Source organism: Ascidia mentula, chromosome 4, assembly GCF_947561715.1.
Source record: "Ascidia mentula chromosome 4, kaAscMent1.1, whole genome shotgun sequence".
Taxonomy (NCBI): domain Eukaryota; kingdom Metazoa; phylum Chordata; class Ascidiacea; order Phlebobranchia; family Ascidiidae; genus Ascidia; species Ascidia mentula.
The window spans coordinates 18,638,478-18,656,122 of NC_138569.1; the positions used below are offsets into that span (position 1 = coordinate 18,638,478).

The 17,645-nt window shown below is 40.2% G+C and overlaps 4 protein-coding genes across 4 annotated transcripts; all 4 read left to right on the forward strand.

Annotated features, from left to right (window-relative positions):
• Positions 1-2,959: 2,959 nt before the first annotated feature.
• Positions 2,960-4,466, forward strand: LOC145898245 (uncharacterized). The gene is made up of 6 exons (XM_082986672.1): positions 2,960-3,154; positions 3,264-3,443; positions 3,491-3,675; positions 3,728-3,852; positions 3,915-4,085; positions 4,372-4,466. Exons 1-6 carry the CDS (start codon positions 2,960-2,962, stop codon positions 4,464-4,466), a joined length of 951 nt encoding a protein of 316 aa, XP_082842798.1.
• Positions 4,467-9,895: 5,429 nt separating this feature from the next.
• Positions 9,896-10,786, forward strand: LOC145898246 (uncharacterized). Its single transcript, XM_082986674.1, has one exon. It carries the CDS (start codon positions 9,896-9,898, stop codon positions 10,784-10,786), a length of 891 nt encoding a protein of 296 aa, XP_082842800.1.
• Positions 10,787-12,159: 1,373 nt separating this feature from the next.
• Positions 12,160-12,966, forward strand: LOC145898247 (uncharacterized). Its single transcript, XM_082986675.1, has one exon. It carries the CDS (start codon positions 12,160-12,162, stop codon positions 12,964-12,966), a length of 807 nt encoding a protein of 268 aa, XP_082842801.1.
• A 1,154-nt stretch (positions 12,967-14,120) lies between these two features.
• Positions 14,121-16,548, forward strand: LOC145898880 (uncharacterized). The gene is made up of 4 exons (XM_082987523.1): positions 14,121-14,266; positions 14,701-14,766; positions 15,182-15,769; positions 16,088-16,548. Exons 1-4 carry the CDS (start codon positions 14,192-14,194, stop codon positions 16,292-16,294), a joined length of 936 nt encoding a protein of 311 aa, XP_082843649.1. The 5' UTR covers positions 14,121-14,191; the 3' UTR covers positions 16,295-16,548.
• Positions 16,549-17,645: the final 1,097 nt, after the last annotated feature.

The following is a 17,645-nucleotide window of genomic DNA, read 5'->3' on the forward strand; positions in this document are numbered from 1 at the left end:
TATTTGTTTGTGACTTAACAATTACATTTAAAGTCGATTTTAATTCGTTCTCGAATATTATAAATAAGAGCTCCTCCTTGACAATCGAGCCCATTTTCAACGAAATCCAACCAGTATTTCCTTCAGAAATCATCAAAACGTCAACCAAAGTCGACGCGCTTTGGCGCCGTTGGCGGTAATAAGGTTCCATAGTGTACAATTGTACGTAACCATGAAGGAGACATCGTACAAACTTGAAATTTGGTACAGACAACCACAAGGGTGTCTACACCAATATAGTAAAATCTTAACCCGATACCACTTTATTAACCCTCCCTTAATCGACGACAAAATAGTGTTTATGACGTAACAAACATATTTTAGGTCTAGTTTAATCGGTTGTCGAATATGTAAAAGAAGAGCCCCTTCTTGACAATCGAGCCCATTCTCAACGGAATCCAACCAGTATTTGTTTCAAAAATCATTAAATCGTCAACCGACGTTAACACGCTTCAGCGACGTTTACGGTAATAAGGTTCCATAGTGTACAATTCTACGTACCCATGAAAAAGACGTTGTATAAACTTGAAATTAAGCACAAACAACCAGAAGGGTTTCTACACCAACATACTAAAAAATTAACCCGATACCACTTTATTAACCTTCTCTAAATGAACGATAAACTTTTATTTGTGACGTAACAATTACATTTTAGGTCTATTTTATTCGGTTGTTATACATTATAAAGAAGAGCTCCTCCTTGACAATCGAGCCCATTTTCAACGAAATCCAACCAGTATTTCCTTCAGAAATTATCAAAACGTCAACCGAAGTCGACGCGCTTTGGCGACGTTGGCGGTAATAAGGTTCCATAGTGTACAATTGTACGTAACCATGAAGGAGACATCGTACAAACTTGAAATTTGGTACAGACAACCACAAGGGAGTCTACACCGACATACTAAACAATAAACCGGATACCACCTAATTAACCCTCTCTTAATCGACAACAAACTATTGTTTATGACGTAACAATTACATTTTAAGTCTATTTTAATCGATTGTCAAATATTTTAAAAACGAGCCCCTCTTTGACAATCGAGCCCATTCTCAACAAAAACCAACAAGTATTTCTCTCAAAAATCATCTAAACGTCAACCGAAGTCGACGAGCATTAGCGCCGTTGGCGGTAATAAGGTTCCATAGTGTACAATTGTACGTAACCATGAAGGAGACGTCGTACAAACTTGAAATTTGGCATAAACAACCACAAGGGATCCTACACCAACATACTAAAAAATTAATCCTATACCACTTTATTAACCATCTCTAAATCAACAATAAACTTTCATTTGTGACGTAACAATTACATTTTAGGTCTATTTTATTCGGTTGTTGTATATTATAAATAAGAGCCCCTTCTTGACAATCGAGCCCATTCTAAAGAAAAACCAACCAGTATTTTTCTCAAAAATCATCTAAACGTCAACCGAAGTCGACGCGCTTTGGCGCCGTTGACGGCAAAAAGATCCCATAGTGTACAATTGTACGTAACCATGAAGGAGACATCGTACAAACTTGAAATTTGGTACAGACAACCACAAGGGTGTCTACACCAATATAGTAAAATCTTAACCCGATACCACTTTATTAACCCTCTCTTAATCGACGACAAACTAGTGTTTATGACGTAACAAACATATTTTAGGTCTATTTTGATCGGTTGTCGAATATGTAAAAGAAGAGCCCCTTCTTGACAATCGAGCCCATTCTCAACAAACACCAACCAGTATTTTTCTCAAAAATCATCTGAACGTCAACCGAAGTCGACGCGCTTTGGCGACGTTGGCGGCAAAAAGATCCCATAGTGTACAATTGTACGTAACCATGAAGGAGACATTGTACAAACTTGAAATTTGGTACAGACAACCACAAGGGAGTCTACACCGACATACTAAAAAATAAACCGGATACCACCTAATTAACCCTCTCTTAATCGACGACAAACTATTGTTTATGACGTAACAATTACATTTTAAGTCTATTTTAATCGATTGTCAAATATTTTGAAAACGAGCCCCTCCTTGACAAGGAAGCCCATTCTCAACAAAAACCAACAAGTATTTCTCTCAAAAATCATCTAAACGTCAACCGAAGTCGACGCGCATTAGCGCCGAAACGACAAGACTTAAACAAAAACTGTTTTGACAGGTCATCTCCGTCTGCATTGTAGTTAACTTGTTGAAAATTTCAAGTCATTTGAAGGCAGATACAGCAAATGACAGCCGTGCATCAACTTTTTGCAGAGGGCACGACCAACGCGCCTTCCGCGCGCAAAATGCGCTACGATGGTAACTGTGTGTTTCAATATTTGAAAAACAACAAGACTTAAACAAAAACTGTTTTGACAGGTCATCTCCGTCTGCATTGTAGTTAACTTGTTGAAAATTTCAAGTCATTTGAAAGCAGATACAGCAAATGACAGCCGTGCATCAACTTTTTGCAGAGGGCACGACCAACGCGCCTTCCGCGCGCAAAATGCGCTACGATGGTAACTGTGTGTTTCAATATTTGAAAAACGACAAGACTTAAACAAAAACTGTTTTGACAGGTCATCTCCATCTGCATTGTAGTTAACTTGTTGAAAATTTCAAGTCATTTGAAGGCAGATACAGCAAATAATATTTAAACATTGTTCATTGCAACGGATTCCTGGGTGTATCAAGCCAGTTTTTGGTAAACTGCCTGTAAACTTATACATATCAGTATTTACTGCGTTATGAAAATGCCACAGCATGGCTTTTTACCTTACCTTATTTGGCCAAACCATAAGTTGAAACTATTACCTTGTTTGGTAATATCAACTTCATTATAAGGACGTTGATAATGGCCTTTGTTTCGCAATATCCCCTACACTTTTTCTCATTCTTTCAATGAAATAGCGAGCAATCTGCCATGTGGTTTTTATTGCAAATTCAACATGAATTCGTTGGTAGGCATAAATGCTCGGCAACTATCGCTCTGCGGAGCTTTGCTTTATGTGGAGGATGCGATTAAATTTGCGCGGCAGTACAGGCTGTTGGCCAACAGTCACTCTTGTGTCTGTGGTACGCTGATGATGGAACAACGCCTACGGGCAAGCAAAGATGGGATAATATGGAGATGCCCGGACCAAGTAAGGGTTAGGGTTGATTTGCATTTCCCGTTGTCTTCTCCAAATTTAGGAAATGCCCAGAAGAAGTTGCGTTAACATACACTTCCTATAGTTGCCTTCATGCTTGCAGGAATGTCGAAAACGAGTCTCCGTTCGGACAGGATCGTTCTTCGAAGGAAGCAACCTGTCCATGGTTCAACTGCTTACAATTCTGTACTATTGGGCTGAGGGACGGAGTCAGGAGGCGATCGAGAAAGAGGCAGAAATCTCTAACAAAATTTCTGTTGATTGGTGTGGATTTCTCCGAGAGGTGATGGTTTTACCATTTAAATAGGTTGTTTAATACTTATTTACAAGGTTTACACTGGCATCATGCAGATATGCACAGAGGACCTTCTGCGGAATCCATGCATCATTGGAGGCCCAGGACATGTCGTCAGCATCGACGAGTCCTTGGTTGCTAAGAGAAAGCCTTGCTCGAACGCCCAGGCTCGCCCGATTCCGCAGCAGTGGGTGTTCGGTGGCATTGATGTGGAAACCAAGTACTTTTTCAAAAGCGTGTTAATTGCATTTTGCACAGAACTATTTTGACAGGGACTGTTTTATGGAATTGGTTCCTTCGAGGGACCAAGTAACCTTGGAGGCAGTTATACGCCGACACATTTTGCCCGGCACAGAAATTTGGTCCGACGAGTGGCGGGCCTATAACAATTTAGGAAGTAACTTCACTTAAGTGACCAGTAGATGTAGTTTTTTTAAACGTGTGTTTTTGCATTTGTAGACATCGGATATACTCACAGAACAGTGAATCACTCTGTGCAGTATGTTACGTCACAAGGCGTCCACATTAACACCATAGAAAGCCTGTGGTCGGCGGCTAAACGCCAGTTACGCCAAAAAAATGGTGTCCATCGGGACTATATTCCGACGTACCTGGACGAATTCATGTGGCGTCAGAGGCGACCGAAGTCGCACTATTTCCATGATTTGGTGCTGGCCATCAGCACTAATCCAAAATATCAAGTGTAAATGTAAGTGTGATTAATGTGGTACATTTTAACAGTTTATACGAATGTAGTTTTTCAGATAGACTGGCGTTCCCGTTGCGGAAGACGCATGTGCGCAGGTAGAATAGGGCTAATTGCGAAGGGGCCTGCTGCAAAAAACCTAACTCTCGTGCAGGTAAAATATGGCTAATTCCGAAGGGGCCTGCTGCAAAAAACCTAACTCTCGTGCAGGTAAAATATGGCTAATGGCGAAGGGTCCTGCTGCAAAAAACCCTAACGACTGCATGGAGATTACCTCAAGGGTGCAGTTGGAAAATCTCAAATAACATAAAAATATTACAGTGCGGAAATAGGTTCGATTGTCAAAGAGGAGTTCTTCTTGATAATAATTAAGAGTCGATCAAAACAGTTGTAAACTGTAATTGTTGATGTCGCATCGAAAGATGCCAGCAAGACTGCGTTGTCCAAGCGTGCGGTGACATTGCGACACGAAGTTGTCTTCGATAAAGCCCAAGTTCTGGAGAAGGAGTTGGACCACTCCAAGCGGCTGTTTCTTGAGTTGCTTCACATCCACAAAAATAGTGGGTGCGTCAACGACAAAGAACAATGTGCTTTCTTTCCGACAGTTTATAATAATTTGTTGTAACTGTTGTGTCTCCTGCAATGTTTGGCGTTTTTGCCTCTAGCACGTGATTTGACAAGCGGTGTCAAGGTGTCCTTTTTTCTTTTGTGTCCCTGCGTGTTTTAGTGCAGTTCACTTTTTGCATTATACCTGATGAAGTCTCGCCGCATGGCAGACGAAACGCCGAAGAAATACAGTACGTTATTTTATGCCAGAAGAGGAGTACATGCAATTGTTACATCACAAACAAAAGTTTGTCGTCGATTAAGAGAGGGTTAATACAGTGGTATCGGGTTACGATTTTACTATATTGGTGTGGACACCCTTGTGGTTGTCTGTACCAAATTTCAAGTTTGTACGATGTCTCCTTCATGGTTACGTACAATTGTACAGTATGGGATCTTAATACCGCCAACGGCGCTAATGCGCGTCGACTTCGGTTGACGTTTAGATGATTTTTGAGAGAAATACTTGTTGGTTTTTGTTGAGAATGGGCTTCCTTGTCAAGGAGGCGCTCGTTTTCAAAATATTTGACAATCGATTAAAATAGACTTAAAATGTAATTGTTACGTCATAAACAATAGTTTGTCGTCGATTAAGAGAGGGTTAATTAGGTGGTATCCGGTTTATTTTTTAGTATGTCGGTGTAGACTCCCTTGTGGTTGTCTGTACCACATTTCAAGTTTGTACAATGTCTCCTTCATGGGTACGTAGAATTGTACACTATGGAACCTTATTACCGTAAACGTCGCTGAAGCGTGTTAACGTCGGTTGACGATTTAATGATTTTTGAAACAAATACTTGTTGGTTTTTGTTGAGAATGGGCTCGATTGTCAAGAAGGGGCTCTTCTTTTACATATTCGACAACCGATTAAAATAGACCTAAAATATGTTTGTTACGTCATAAACACTAGTTTGTCGTCGATTAAGAGAGGGTTAATAAAGTGGTATCGGGTTAAGATTTTACTATATTGGTGTAGACACCCTTGTGGTTGTCTGTACCAAATTTCAAGTTTGTACGATGTCTCCTTCATGGTTACGTACAATTGTACACTATGGCATCTTTTTGCCGCCAACGGCGCCAAAGCGCGTCGACTTCGGTTGACGTTTAGATGATTTTTGAGAAAAATACTGGTTGGTTTTTCTTTAGAATGGGCTCGATTGTCAAGGAGGAGCTCTTATTTATAATATACAACAACCGAATAAAATAGACCTAAAATGTAATTGTTACGTCACAAATGAAAGTTTATTGTTGATTTAGAGATGGTTAATAAAGTGGTATAGGATTAATTTTTTAGTATGTTGGTGTAGGATCCCTTGTGGTTGTTTATGCCAAATTTCAAGTTTGTACGACGTCTCCTTCATGGTTACGTACAATTGTACACTATGGAACCTTATTACCGCCAACGGCGCTAATGCTCGTCGACTTCGGTTGACGTTTAGATGATTTTTGAGAGAAATACTTGTTGGTTTTTGTTGAGAATGGGCTCGATTGTCAAGGAGGGGCTCGTTTTTAAAATATTTGACAATCGATTAAAATAGACTTAAAATGTAATTGTTACGTCATAAACAATAGTTTGTCGTCGATTAAGAGAGGGTTAATTAGGTGGTATCCGGTTTATTGTTTAGTATGTCGGTGTAGACTCCCTTGTGGTTGTCTGTACCAAATTTCAAGTTTGTACGATGTCTCCTTCATGGTTACGTACAATTGTACACTATGGAACCTTATTACCGCCAACGTCGCCAAAGCGCGTCGACTTCGGTTGACGTTTTGATTATTTCTGAAGGAAATACTGGTTGGATTCCGTTGAAAATGGGCTCGATTGTCAAGGAGGAGCTCTTATTTATAATATACAACAACCGAATAAAATAGACCTAAAATGTAATTGTTACGTCACAAATAAAAGTTTATCGTTCATTTAGAGAAGGTTAATAAAGTGGTATCGGGTTAATTTTTTAGTATGTTGGTGTGGAAACCCTTCTGGTTGTTTGTGCTTAATTTCAAGTTTATACAACGTCTTTTTCATGGTTACGTACAATTGTACACTATGGAACCTTATTACCGCCAACGTCGCTAAAGCGTGTTAACGTCGGTTAAAGTTTTGATGAATTTTGAGAGAAATACTTGTTGGATTGTGTTGAGAATGGGCTCGATTGTCAAGGAGGGACTCTTGTTTGTAATATTCGAGAACGGATTAAAATCGACTTTAAATGTAATTGTTACGTCACAAACAAATATTTGTCGTCAATAAACAAAGGGTCAATTAAGTGGTATCGAGTTAACTTTTTAGTATGTTGGTGTAGTCACCCTTGTGGTTGTCTGTACCAAATTTAAAGTTTGTGTGACGTCTCCTTTATTGGTACGTATGGATGTATACTTTGGGCGCCTTAACCACGACTTTCATTTTTTCATATGTTGGTTTACGCACCCTTGTGGTTGATCGTACCCAATTTCAAGTTTCTCACAGGTTTGTTTCATTATGTAATCAATGAAGCGTAAAAATGTATTTCTTTGTTGCTGTTGTGCCTTTTGCCGACCTTCATGTGCCTGCAGGAGAACCGCGTATGTGTGTGTGGGCGAGAAAACTTCGTCGTTGCATATCTTCGGTTAGTGGCGTCACAATGACGTAATTTTTGGTGTGACGTCATAACTTGACCCCACCTTCATTGTGACGTAATTTGGGGGTTCCCCGATTTTTAGAAGATAGGTACGTACAATAGTACACTAGACCCGTTGCCGCACTTAAATCAATAATCTTTTTTACAAAACACGCTGTTAAAACAATGGCATCGCTATTTTTATTTGGGTCATCGGGCTTTTAAAAAATAATGTGATATTGATTTTGACAATAAAATTACCCAACTAGGTTTAACGTATATATGGTTAAATGTAGATTTTTTGTTAAAAGCTAACTAGTTTTGTGCAGAAATGGGAAGCTTAAGGAAATCTCACAGGTGAGGCATTCTAAAACACTATGACAGCTTAGTAATGTCATTACTTATGTACAGGGCGATGCTGAAGGTATTAATTGGACTGTCAATTCACAGGAGGGACGTCCGAAAAATAACAAACTGCAGGTAATGAATTTTGTAGTGGTATTATATTCATAATTCACACATCGGATTACATTGAAAAATACATGAAACATAAAAAAATATTTTTTTTTATTCACAAACTCAATGAAAATTGGTTTGCTTGGGTTTAAGGGTTTGTCAAGGTTTAGCATTTAACATAGCCACCTTCACACTTTTCTACATAGGTGGCTTTGCTTCACCACAAAAATGATAATGGACATGCAGGTCAAATAAAGCAAGAATAGGAAAACAGAAATAAATTTGACAACTGCAACATTGTTTTGGAAAAAGATTTTGTTCCAGCTGGCGGGGATGCAAAAGTTAAAGCCATTATTCCACTCATTGAGGAGAGTGAATGCATCCTTTTGCTTGTAACTAAACACTCGAAAAATGATGGTTATTCACAACATCATGAAGCAATAGCTCTATTGAGGTTAGCGCTTAACACAACTAGTATAATGGGTACATCCTCAATATTGAGCACATCCTCAATATCCTTACTTTAGCCATGGGATCCTGATTTAAAGATTTTTCTAGTGTTTAGGGAGCAATTTTGCTGTTTTGCTTGCTTCAGCCCTTAGCCACCTTTAAAAAGGAAAACATTTTGTTTTTTGCACAAAAGCAAACTACAAGCATCTAATGCACATAGAAAACTATGTTCCAAATTCAATTCACCACTTTTTATCTGAATAATGTGCACCTTTTGCAACTATTATGCTTTTTACAGTGTGAATAAAACACAATTATCATGAGCTTTTATTGTTGTTTGTGTCTTTGAACCAATCACTGTATTGTAGTTAAGAAATAAGTTTTTTTGGCACATTACAATCAGAAGGAGAGACATGATGCATTATCATCATGCGCGTATCCATTTTTGTTTCGTAACAATGCAACTTGTTTGGTAACAATGCGAAGTGTTGGGTAACAATGACCCCTGTTTGGAAACAATGGCGAATGCATGTACGATGCGTTTTTTTGGTCAACGTTAAAGAAAATTTCTGGTTTTCATGGAGATTTGACAAAAAAATACAGTGGCGTTTGTTTAGCTATTAAAACGGGCCAAAATATTTCACAAAAGGAGGGAGTCCGGACCGATGTGGTTGGTTTGGGTACTACACAAAATTTTGCAAGAAAAAAGGACCAAATTAACAACACGAAAAAAGTCATGAAAAGGGAACTTCAGACAAGTATTTACACCTTACACTATCACTAGATTCGATCTTGGTAATAAGGGTCCTCAATACTAAAAATGCCATTTTTTCTGTTAATACACAGAATAAAATTCAGCCTAACAAATCCCATAACCATTCCTCAACACATTGCTCTTTAAAAAAAAAACTAGCATACACCCTCCCAAAGGACATTAAGGTCCGTGTGCCAAGGTAAAAGGCGTGACCGAAAAAAGTTAAAGGAGTCGGTAAAAATAAATTGATGACCCTGTGTCGAGAGTCCCACAACGAAATTTTGCTAATCCCGTTCAGACTTTCTGGATGGAAGCAGCAGTGGAGTGGCATACTTGGAAGCATACTATATCTCCTTTTTCCTATAAAATGCGTTTCCATGTGAAACCGCACAAATTTCGTAATATTCTGGTGACTTTCTTTGCATTGTGATGCAGCATGTACACTGAATGAGATGCCGTACGATACGCGACCGGAACAGTCATGTTGTCAACGTTGTGGTATGCGAATGCGTTTTTTTTATTAGGTTTTATCACAAGCGTATATAGGGTCTCGTGAAATAGTTTTTTCTGTTGTGAAAGCTAAATAAACGCCAAAATTGCGCACCCAAATGTACAAAGGCGAATACCCGGCCACCGCATGTGTAACATACGTCACAGAAAGCAGTGCTTATATTGCGTGGTGTTTTGCGCGCAGCTTTGCACATGCACTGCATAATCCCATACTGCGGCCTATATGATAAATTCATCGAATGTTCTCGAGTAAAGTGAGTCATTCAATATCCTGTTTACCACATAAAATGTTTACCACATAAAAAAAAAGCAAGGCCATCAGGGCCCGGGACTGTCACTTGACGACAAACGCGCTATTTCCATTATGGAAGATAGTGTCATCAAAGTGGATGGACATTACCAGATTGGGTTACCTTGGAAGTCGCCCGAACCGAAGCTGCCATACAATAGAATTTTGGCAGAGCGACGTTTGCTACATCTAAAGCGGCGTTTTGAGAAAGATACCAAGCTTTTTGAGAAGTACAAAGAAAAAATAGAGGACTACTTAAAACAAGGGTTTGCGCGGAGAATACCCACGGACTGTTTGCCATATACAGAGCAAACATGGTACATACCACACCATGCTACGGGTAGCAAATTTCGAATTGTCTTCGACTGTGCTGCTTCCCACAAGGGATCCTCTTTGAACGACACGCTGTTGCAAGGGCCAGACCTTACCAATAGTCTTGTGGGAGTGCTGCTACGTTTTCGCCAGGAGGTTGTTGCCTTTGCGGGCATGTTTCATCAGGTGAAGGTTCTTCCAAAGGACTGTGATTCGCTACGATTTCTATGGTGGCCTGATAGCGATTTAAAACGTCCCCCTGTGGACTACCAAATGCTTGTGCATTTGTTTGGTGCCACGTCTTCGCCGAGTTGTGCAAGCTTTGCCCTGAGGAAAGCAGCGTTGGATAAGAAGGACTTATTTTCGACACCTGTTGTTGAGACTGTTTTAAAGAATTTTTATGTAGACGACTGTCTTAAGTCAGTGGCAACAGTTGCCCTGGCCACTGAGCTTATCAAGGATGTAAGTGCCATTTTGCGTGAGGGAGGATTTCATCTTACGCAATTTCTCAGCAACTCATCTGTTGTGCTTGAATCTGTAGACAAGGACGACCGCTCAGAAGCGGTGTTGAACTTGGATTTATCATACTTGCCGATGGAAAGAGCGTGGGTGTTCAGTGGGACATGGCCAACGACTGTTTTGGAATTCGTGTGAATATAAAGGAAAAACCACATACTCGCCGCGGTATGTTGTCAATGATCAGTCAGGTCTACGACCCGCTGGGGTTTATTCAACCATTTGTCCTTCCCATGAAAAGACTGATGCAGAATCTGTGCAACCAACAACTTGGTTGGGACGACCCACTTCCCCAAAGTGTGGTCGAGCATTGGAGTGTCTGGTTGGACCATGTGCCTTTGTTAAAGAACGCGACAATTCCGCGTTGCTTCAAACCGCCTGACACTGTTATCGTATTGACTGAACTTCACTGCTTTGGTGATGCCTGCGAGGCCGGGTATGGCGCCGTTTGTTATCTACGTTTTGAGGACTCAAGCGGGAATATACACTGCTCATTGGTGGTAGGAAAATCACGAGTGACCCCTCTGAAGCCGGTCACGATACCTCGGCTGGAATTAGTGGCCGCAGTAACTGCTGTCAAATTGGGGACAATGATTATTCAGGAATTGAACTATGACGTAGACAATGTGTGGTTTTGGTCTGATTCCACCACGGTGTTGCACTACATTCACGGTAATTCACGAGCACTCGATACCGTCGCAGTGGCGACATGTGGGGAGTAAGGATAATCCCGCCGACATTGCTTCGCGTGGGTTGATGCCTAGCGAATTTGAAAAGGCCAGAACGTGGTTTAGGGGCCCAGAATTCCTGTGGAAAGGTCGGAAATTTTGGCCAGATCAACCGCATGTCCTTCCCGTGCTGGATACAGATCTCGAATTAAAAGCACACACTGTTTGTGCTGCGAATGTGACCGTTAACCAAATGCCTTTGCAGAGACTGTTGCAACATTTCTCCTCGTGGGTTACCTTACAAACATCAGTTGCCTGGTTAACCCGCTTCAGGAATTGTCTGCTGTGGAAATACGGACGAAGAGGAGCTGCAGTTTTCACTGAAACCCCGAAATTTTGTTCGGTTGGTATAACAGTTCAAGAGTTGGATCTGGCCACGAGAAATATTCTGCAATTGGTGCAACGAGAAGCTTTTCCTGCTGATCTAGCGAATCTGGTGAACTGTAGAAGTTTTGAAGAAGGAATTAAACACCATCGTGCAACGAGCTATGCGTCGTCGCTGTGCAAGCTCTACCCTTGTGTCGTCAACGGAATAATTCATGTTGGAGGAAGGTTACGAAAATCAGACTTGGATGTACAACAGAAACATCAGGTAATTCTGCCCCATCGCCACCATGTGACGGATTTAATCATAGACTATTATCACCGCTCTGAAGGACATAGCGGAACTCTACATGTGCTCGCGAGTAGTATTGGGTAGTTAAGAGACATTCAGCTGTACGGCGCGTCGTGCGTCAGTGTACAAGCTGCAAGCTGCGGCACGCCAAGGCAGGGTCGCAAATCATGGGTGCCTTACCAAAAGAACGGATTACCCCTGGAAACCCGCCATTCACCAACGTGGGGGTTGACTACATGGGGCCTTTTCTGGTAAAGGTGGGAAGGAGCCAAGTAAAACGTTATGGTTGTGTTTTTACTTGTATGTGCACGAGGGCTGTGCATATAGAGGTCGCTCACTCGCTAGACACTTCCTCGTTCATTAACGCTTTTCGAAGGTTTTCATGTCGAAGAGGTTCGCCTTCTGACGTGTTCAGCGACAACGGCACTAACTTTGTCGGGGCGGAACGTGAGCTTGGTAATGGGATTACCAATTGGAATCAAACTCACATACACAATCATCTGAGCCAGCAAAGGACCAACTGGCATTTCAACCCCCCGCTTGCAAGTCACCAGGGTGGAGTATGGGAGCGTGCCATTCGTTCTATACGCCGCGTTCTTCAAGCGATCGCGGGCAATGCTTCGTTGTCCGACGAGTCTTTGTGTACATTTCTTGCAGAAGTTGAACGAATACTGAATAACCGACCAATCGCCGCCGTTGGGGACGATGTTCGGGACCTACGAGCTCTCACTCCCAACATGTTGTTACTTGGTAAGACGGACTGTTCGCTCCCCCCAGACGAATTTGCGACGGCCGACGGCTACCGGAAATCATGGCGTACAGTCCAGTTGTTGGCCGACATGTTTTGGAAGAGATGGGTACGGGACTACCTTCCAACGTTGCAACTGCGCCACAAATGGGTCCGACAATCCGCAAACTTTGGAGTTGGCGACTTGGTTTTGGTCGTGGACGAGATGAACCCCCGGGGCGCTTGACCGAAGGGCCTTATTGAGGAGGTGTACCCTGACGGAGAAGGGGCTGTTAGACGTGTTCGCGTACGCACTGCAAGAGCTGTTTACACGCGTGATGTGCGCAAGCTGTGCCTACTCGAGGCCGCTTGATAATTGTGTATATACTTGTGTTTCGTTATACCTGTGTTTCGTTATTGTCCATTGTTGTGTGAAATAACTTCGTTCCCACGTTCGTTATTTGGGGCCGGTATGTTACGGACAATACTCTCCCCAGCACGAAATAATTCCTTCCCGCCACCAAAGTGATTTTTGTTGTCGACGTCTTGTGACGTCATAAGCATGTACTATCTTACATTCTTCACTTTTCGGCCAGTGTAATGTTGAGGCTGGTGTAATGAGTCTGTATATGCTTGTAATATTCTTTTTGAATAGGTGTGGTCGGAAAATCGTTTAAAATCACGACTTAGAAATTGATTTCGTAACTGTCGGAATAAACGTGCATGTTAAACTGGACCGACCTTATAGGCTACTACCAGTTGGAGGACTGTAAGGTGGAATTGAGAAAGTGCTCGAATTCTACATATACGTTACAAAATTCGTTCGAAATTAATATTTCTTTTTACATTTCCATAAATTTTGTGTCAATATATGAATCTTGCCAAAAAAATTATTGGAATCCATTGAGAAACAGCAGAGTTATGTGCGTTTGAAGTTTTGTCGACTGGAAAAAAGTTTTGTCGACTAGCGTCTCTTTGGTAAAACGATTCGCGCTAACACAGGCGTACGTAAATCGCAATGCTCGATCACAATTAACCTTAACGTAGAGCGAAAAATCTGGAAATTCTCATAATTAATTTTCTAACTCCCCTTTAAAAATCCCAGTTACGAGTGTGGGTGTTACATCTGGGCTACTGAGTAGCATGGTTCCTTGCGTACATGCGAAACTTTGATTAACAGTTGAACTACGATTTAACTTATATCAAAATAAGCAAAAATTGAATAGTTATGGCCATCAAGACCATTTGCGCTGTAGGTACTTCAAACAATAGCAAAGATCAGAACAAGGACTGTAGGAAATTAATTGATATTACTCACGCAACCGATACTGAAATGACGTCATTTAGTTCCTCTGTTGAATCATTGAACCATTACAACACTTGTTATAGTAAACCACTGACGTTTGAACAATAATGTTGTGCCTCGTTCCAATAAAGGTACTTTTAGAAGTGTTTTAGTTAAATAGGCAATCATGAGTGGTAATATACCCCTTAGTATGCAAGGAAGCACAAGGAGCAATGCCAATGAGAATAATGAAGCAACCCCTGTAAGCATTTGTTCACTTGCCATTTTTGGGACTACAACAATAAAGTATTTAAACTGATGTGTATTTTAAATGGCAACAGCTTCTGCAGATTAGAAAGTTTGTTACTTGCGCAGAAGATTTTTTGGGCAATTGTTGACTGTACGAACTAGACAATGTTTTGCATGTATATTTTGGACTGCCATCGACTTGAAACCAAAAACAAGGTTAACTGAAAAGAAATCGAACCTAAATTGCATGATGGCATTTTTGATGGCCATTTCAATTGGATAAGTCATGATGCAAAACGACAAACAAATACTTAAACAACCTAAAATTTAGACTGCCAGTCAAAAACAAAGACAAATTTAAGAAATAAAGATGCTCATGCATTTATTTTACATTTTTGCCAATTTGGCCATTGGTCTACTACACTCATTTTGAAACATATTTTGTAGGTGTCTGCAGACACAAATGCTTTCCTGGGGACACCAGATTCGTCTTACAGGACAAGTGAAGACAAGGTAGGCTAACATACAAAGTATTGGACTGTGAAACAGAACAGACCGAAATACAGCAAATCTTAACAAATACCAATGCTTGTTAAAATTTTGGCATAACTACCTTCTTAGTGGCACAACAAATTTTGAAAATCAAAAAAATGATATACACATTTTAAGAAACCCTCCCTCGTGCATATAAACATTTACACATTTAAGAGATAAAGAACAGGGATATGCATTCTCAAGCATTTTCTAAATAAAAACATGACTTTTGCACAACACAAAATGTTGGTTTTGCTGCAAGTTGCACAGTGTGATAAAGAATATAAATAACATTGTGCTGATTTATACTTAGAACACTATCATGTTAAAGTTATCATTTAGCAAACAAAAACATTCACATATTGGCTACAATATATATACTCTATCTTTGCAGATTTGCATTGGAATTTTGTATTTGAAGCAAGATGCTGAAATAGCTAAAAGATTCAAAACAGAATTTGAGAATCATCCTGGGGTAAAAGCTCTGCTCTTTCATCATGATTACTGCCCCCCACCTGGTGAACCAAATGTTGATGAGATTGAAGATTTTGGTCAGTATTGTGATGGCTTCATTTGGATAGCCACAGATAATTCCGTAAATGATTACGACATGGGTCACCACAGAGCATATTGTCACCACAAAGCCCTGAAAGATAAGTACAAAATATTTGTTTGTGGAATTCCAGCAGAAAACCTAACTGTCAAGCTTCCGGGGATATTAGAAGCATATACAGCCATCACAGAAGATGAACGTTTTCCCAAAAGAGTAGCCAACACAGTTAAATACTTAAGCACTAAGAAACTTGCTCAAGAGCAAACAAGTCCTTTTATGCAACAGCCTATAGGAGGAGCCGAAGAAACAACCAATACATGGTCTGCTCAAACCTCCAACAATCATCAAAATATAACTGATACACCTCTAAAAGCTGAAACTACAATATTCAATGTCACAATATTACATTCTAACCTTGGAACTGTGCAGGTATTTTTGTGGTTAGGTAGGCCTGTCTTGATCTGCTTTCAAAAAAGGCATCATCACACTTTGCTTTAAAAACACTCCGTTTAAAATAAAGTTGCCCTATTTGATTAATGGCATGAAGCATGTTCAAACATTTCCAAAGAGAATGTTCCGTAAAAAGATAAATTTTCTTATCATTGCCCCCAAAATATAGTGTTATGACTTACCTTAGCTTTTAGCAAGCATTTACTTACATTCACCATAGTGTTAATTTGTCCATGTTTAAATAAAAAACGAAATTTACAGCCTGATATTTAGGTTTGTTCCATTCTGTTGTAACAGATTGGAGGAGAATCTATTCACTCGCTTACTGACAGACAAACCAAGACAAATATTACTTATGGTGCAAAAGAAACAGGAGACCCTGTAAAGGAAAAACAGGAAACAGGCATGTCTGGATCCGATCAAACAAATTTGGGTGACAGGGAAACACTGCCCAAACTAGATGGCTCTGAGTCACATCCTGATAAATTTCAATTACATTCCTAAACAATTATTTTATTTGAGAATTGTTGTACTTCAACCGCTGCAGATTTTGTGCAGACAAACTGACATTTTTCATGTACTAATCCATCAGCTGATTGTTATTGCGCAGATTGCAGATAAAATTGTGCAAATCCTATGCGCATGTCATTCTTTTCAATTAGATAAATACTTAATCATGTGTATTGTATGATTTGCAAAATTTCTCACCATTATAGAGTTGTTATTTTTTATGCATTTAAAACAACCGATTGTTTTTAGCATATGTAAGATGTGTCTGTACAGGCTTTTGTATTTATATTGTAAATAACTCTAAGGGTCTCAGAGATATTAAACAGTGTCTCGATGGCCTGAGCGGTTATTGAGTCTCTTTGATGGTTAAACCTGCTTCTGCCCCGTTCTATAAAGCACCCAGAACCAAGATCTCTTCCCGAATAATTGTATTCATTTCTGTTATCTTCTTCATTACGACGGTACATTACAGCTTTCAATACAACGTTGTTAGGATGCCAGCAAATAGAATGGCAGCAAGTAGAATAAATTAGAATGGATTAGAATCAGAATGAATTTACCGGTCTAACCTGGGCTTTTTTTACGCTCTCCATTATGAGAGCTGATTGGTCAATAATGTCAGCACGTGATATCATGAGGCGCTTGAAGTAATATAATACAAGAACATAGGTGTGATGTGACATAAGCATAGGAGGACATTTTATGTGGTAAACAGGATGTTGAATGAATCACTTTACTCGAGAATATTCGATGGCTCAATCATTTGGGTCACATTGTGGGATTATGCAAGCGCTGGCCTCTGTGACGTATGTTACACACGCAAAACATTACGCAATACAAGCACTGCTTTCTGTGACGTATGTTACAAATACTTCCCCCCAGATTTGCAGGTGATGAATATAACATCAGCTGTGGGCGATTAAAAAGGTTGTTAATGCGATTGAACGAGTGAATTGCAAATGGTGGGTGCGAGAAAAAAATGATATAATACGCAAATTTGGTAAGTTATTAATAGAGAAATCTCGGTTATAATGGTGCACAAGGAAAAGTCACAACAAATGTGCAATGACATGCGAATACACAAAGGGTCATTACCATGTCGTGGGGGTGATAACAATGCGAGAAGATTTATGGATAGGGCCATGCGCCTATGCAGTGGGAGGTGCGGCTGGTTCTTGCTGGGCATTTACATTTTGTAAATCAGGGTACAATTCATGCAAGGGATTATTTTCAGCCTCGTTTTGTGCTGCTGCTTCAGGTTCGTTACCTGGTGCATTCCTATTAAAGGGATTTAAGTTTGTCCGAGCCCGTGCTATATAATGAGCAATAGTTGGTCTTACACGTG

Bases quoted from the DNA above. Each gene is read 5' to 3' on its own strand.
- LOC145898245 (XM_082986672.1), top strand. From the start codon at position 2,960: ATGAATTCGTTGGTAGGCATAAATGCTCGGCAACTATCGCTCTGCGGA. The intron at 3,155-3,263 runs GTAAGGGTTAGG...TCATGCTTGCAG, and splicing joins TATGGAGATGCCCGGACCAA to GAATGTCGAAAACGAGTCTC. The intron at 3,853-3,914 runs GTAACTTCACTT...TTGCATTTGTAG, and splicing joins GGCCTATAACAATTTAGGAA to ACATCGGATATACTCACAGA.
- LOC145898246 (XM_082986674.1), top strand. From the start codon at position 9,896: ATGGAAGATAGTGTCATCAAAGTGGATGGACATTACCAGATTGGGTTA.
- LOC145898247 (XM_082986675.1), top strand. From the start codon at position 12,160: ATGGGTGCCTTACCAAAAGAACGGATTACCCCTGGAAACCCGCCATTC.
- LOC145898880 (XM_082987523.1), top strand. From the start codon at position 14,192: ATGAGTGGTAATATACCCCTTAGTATGCAAGGAAGCACAAGGAGCAAT. The intron at 14,767-15,181 runs GTAGGCTAACAT...CTATCTTTGCAG, and splicing joins ACAGGACAAGTGAAGACAAG to ATTTGCATTGGAATTTTGTA. The intron at 15,770-16,087 runs GTATTTTTGTGG...CTGTTGTAACAG, and splicing joins CTAACCTTGGAACTGTGCAG to ATTGGAGGAGAATCTATTCA.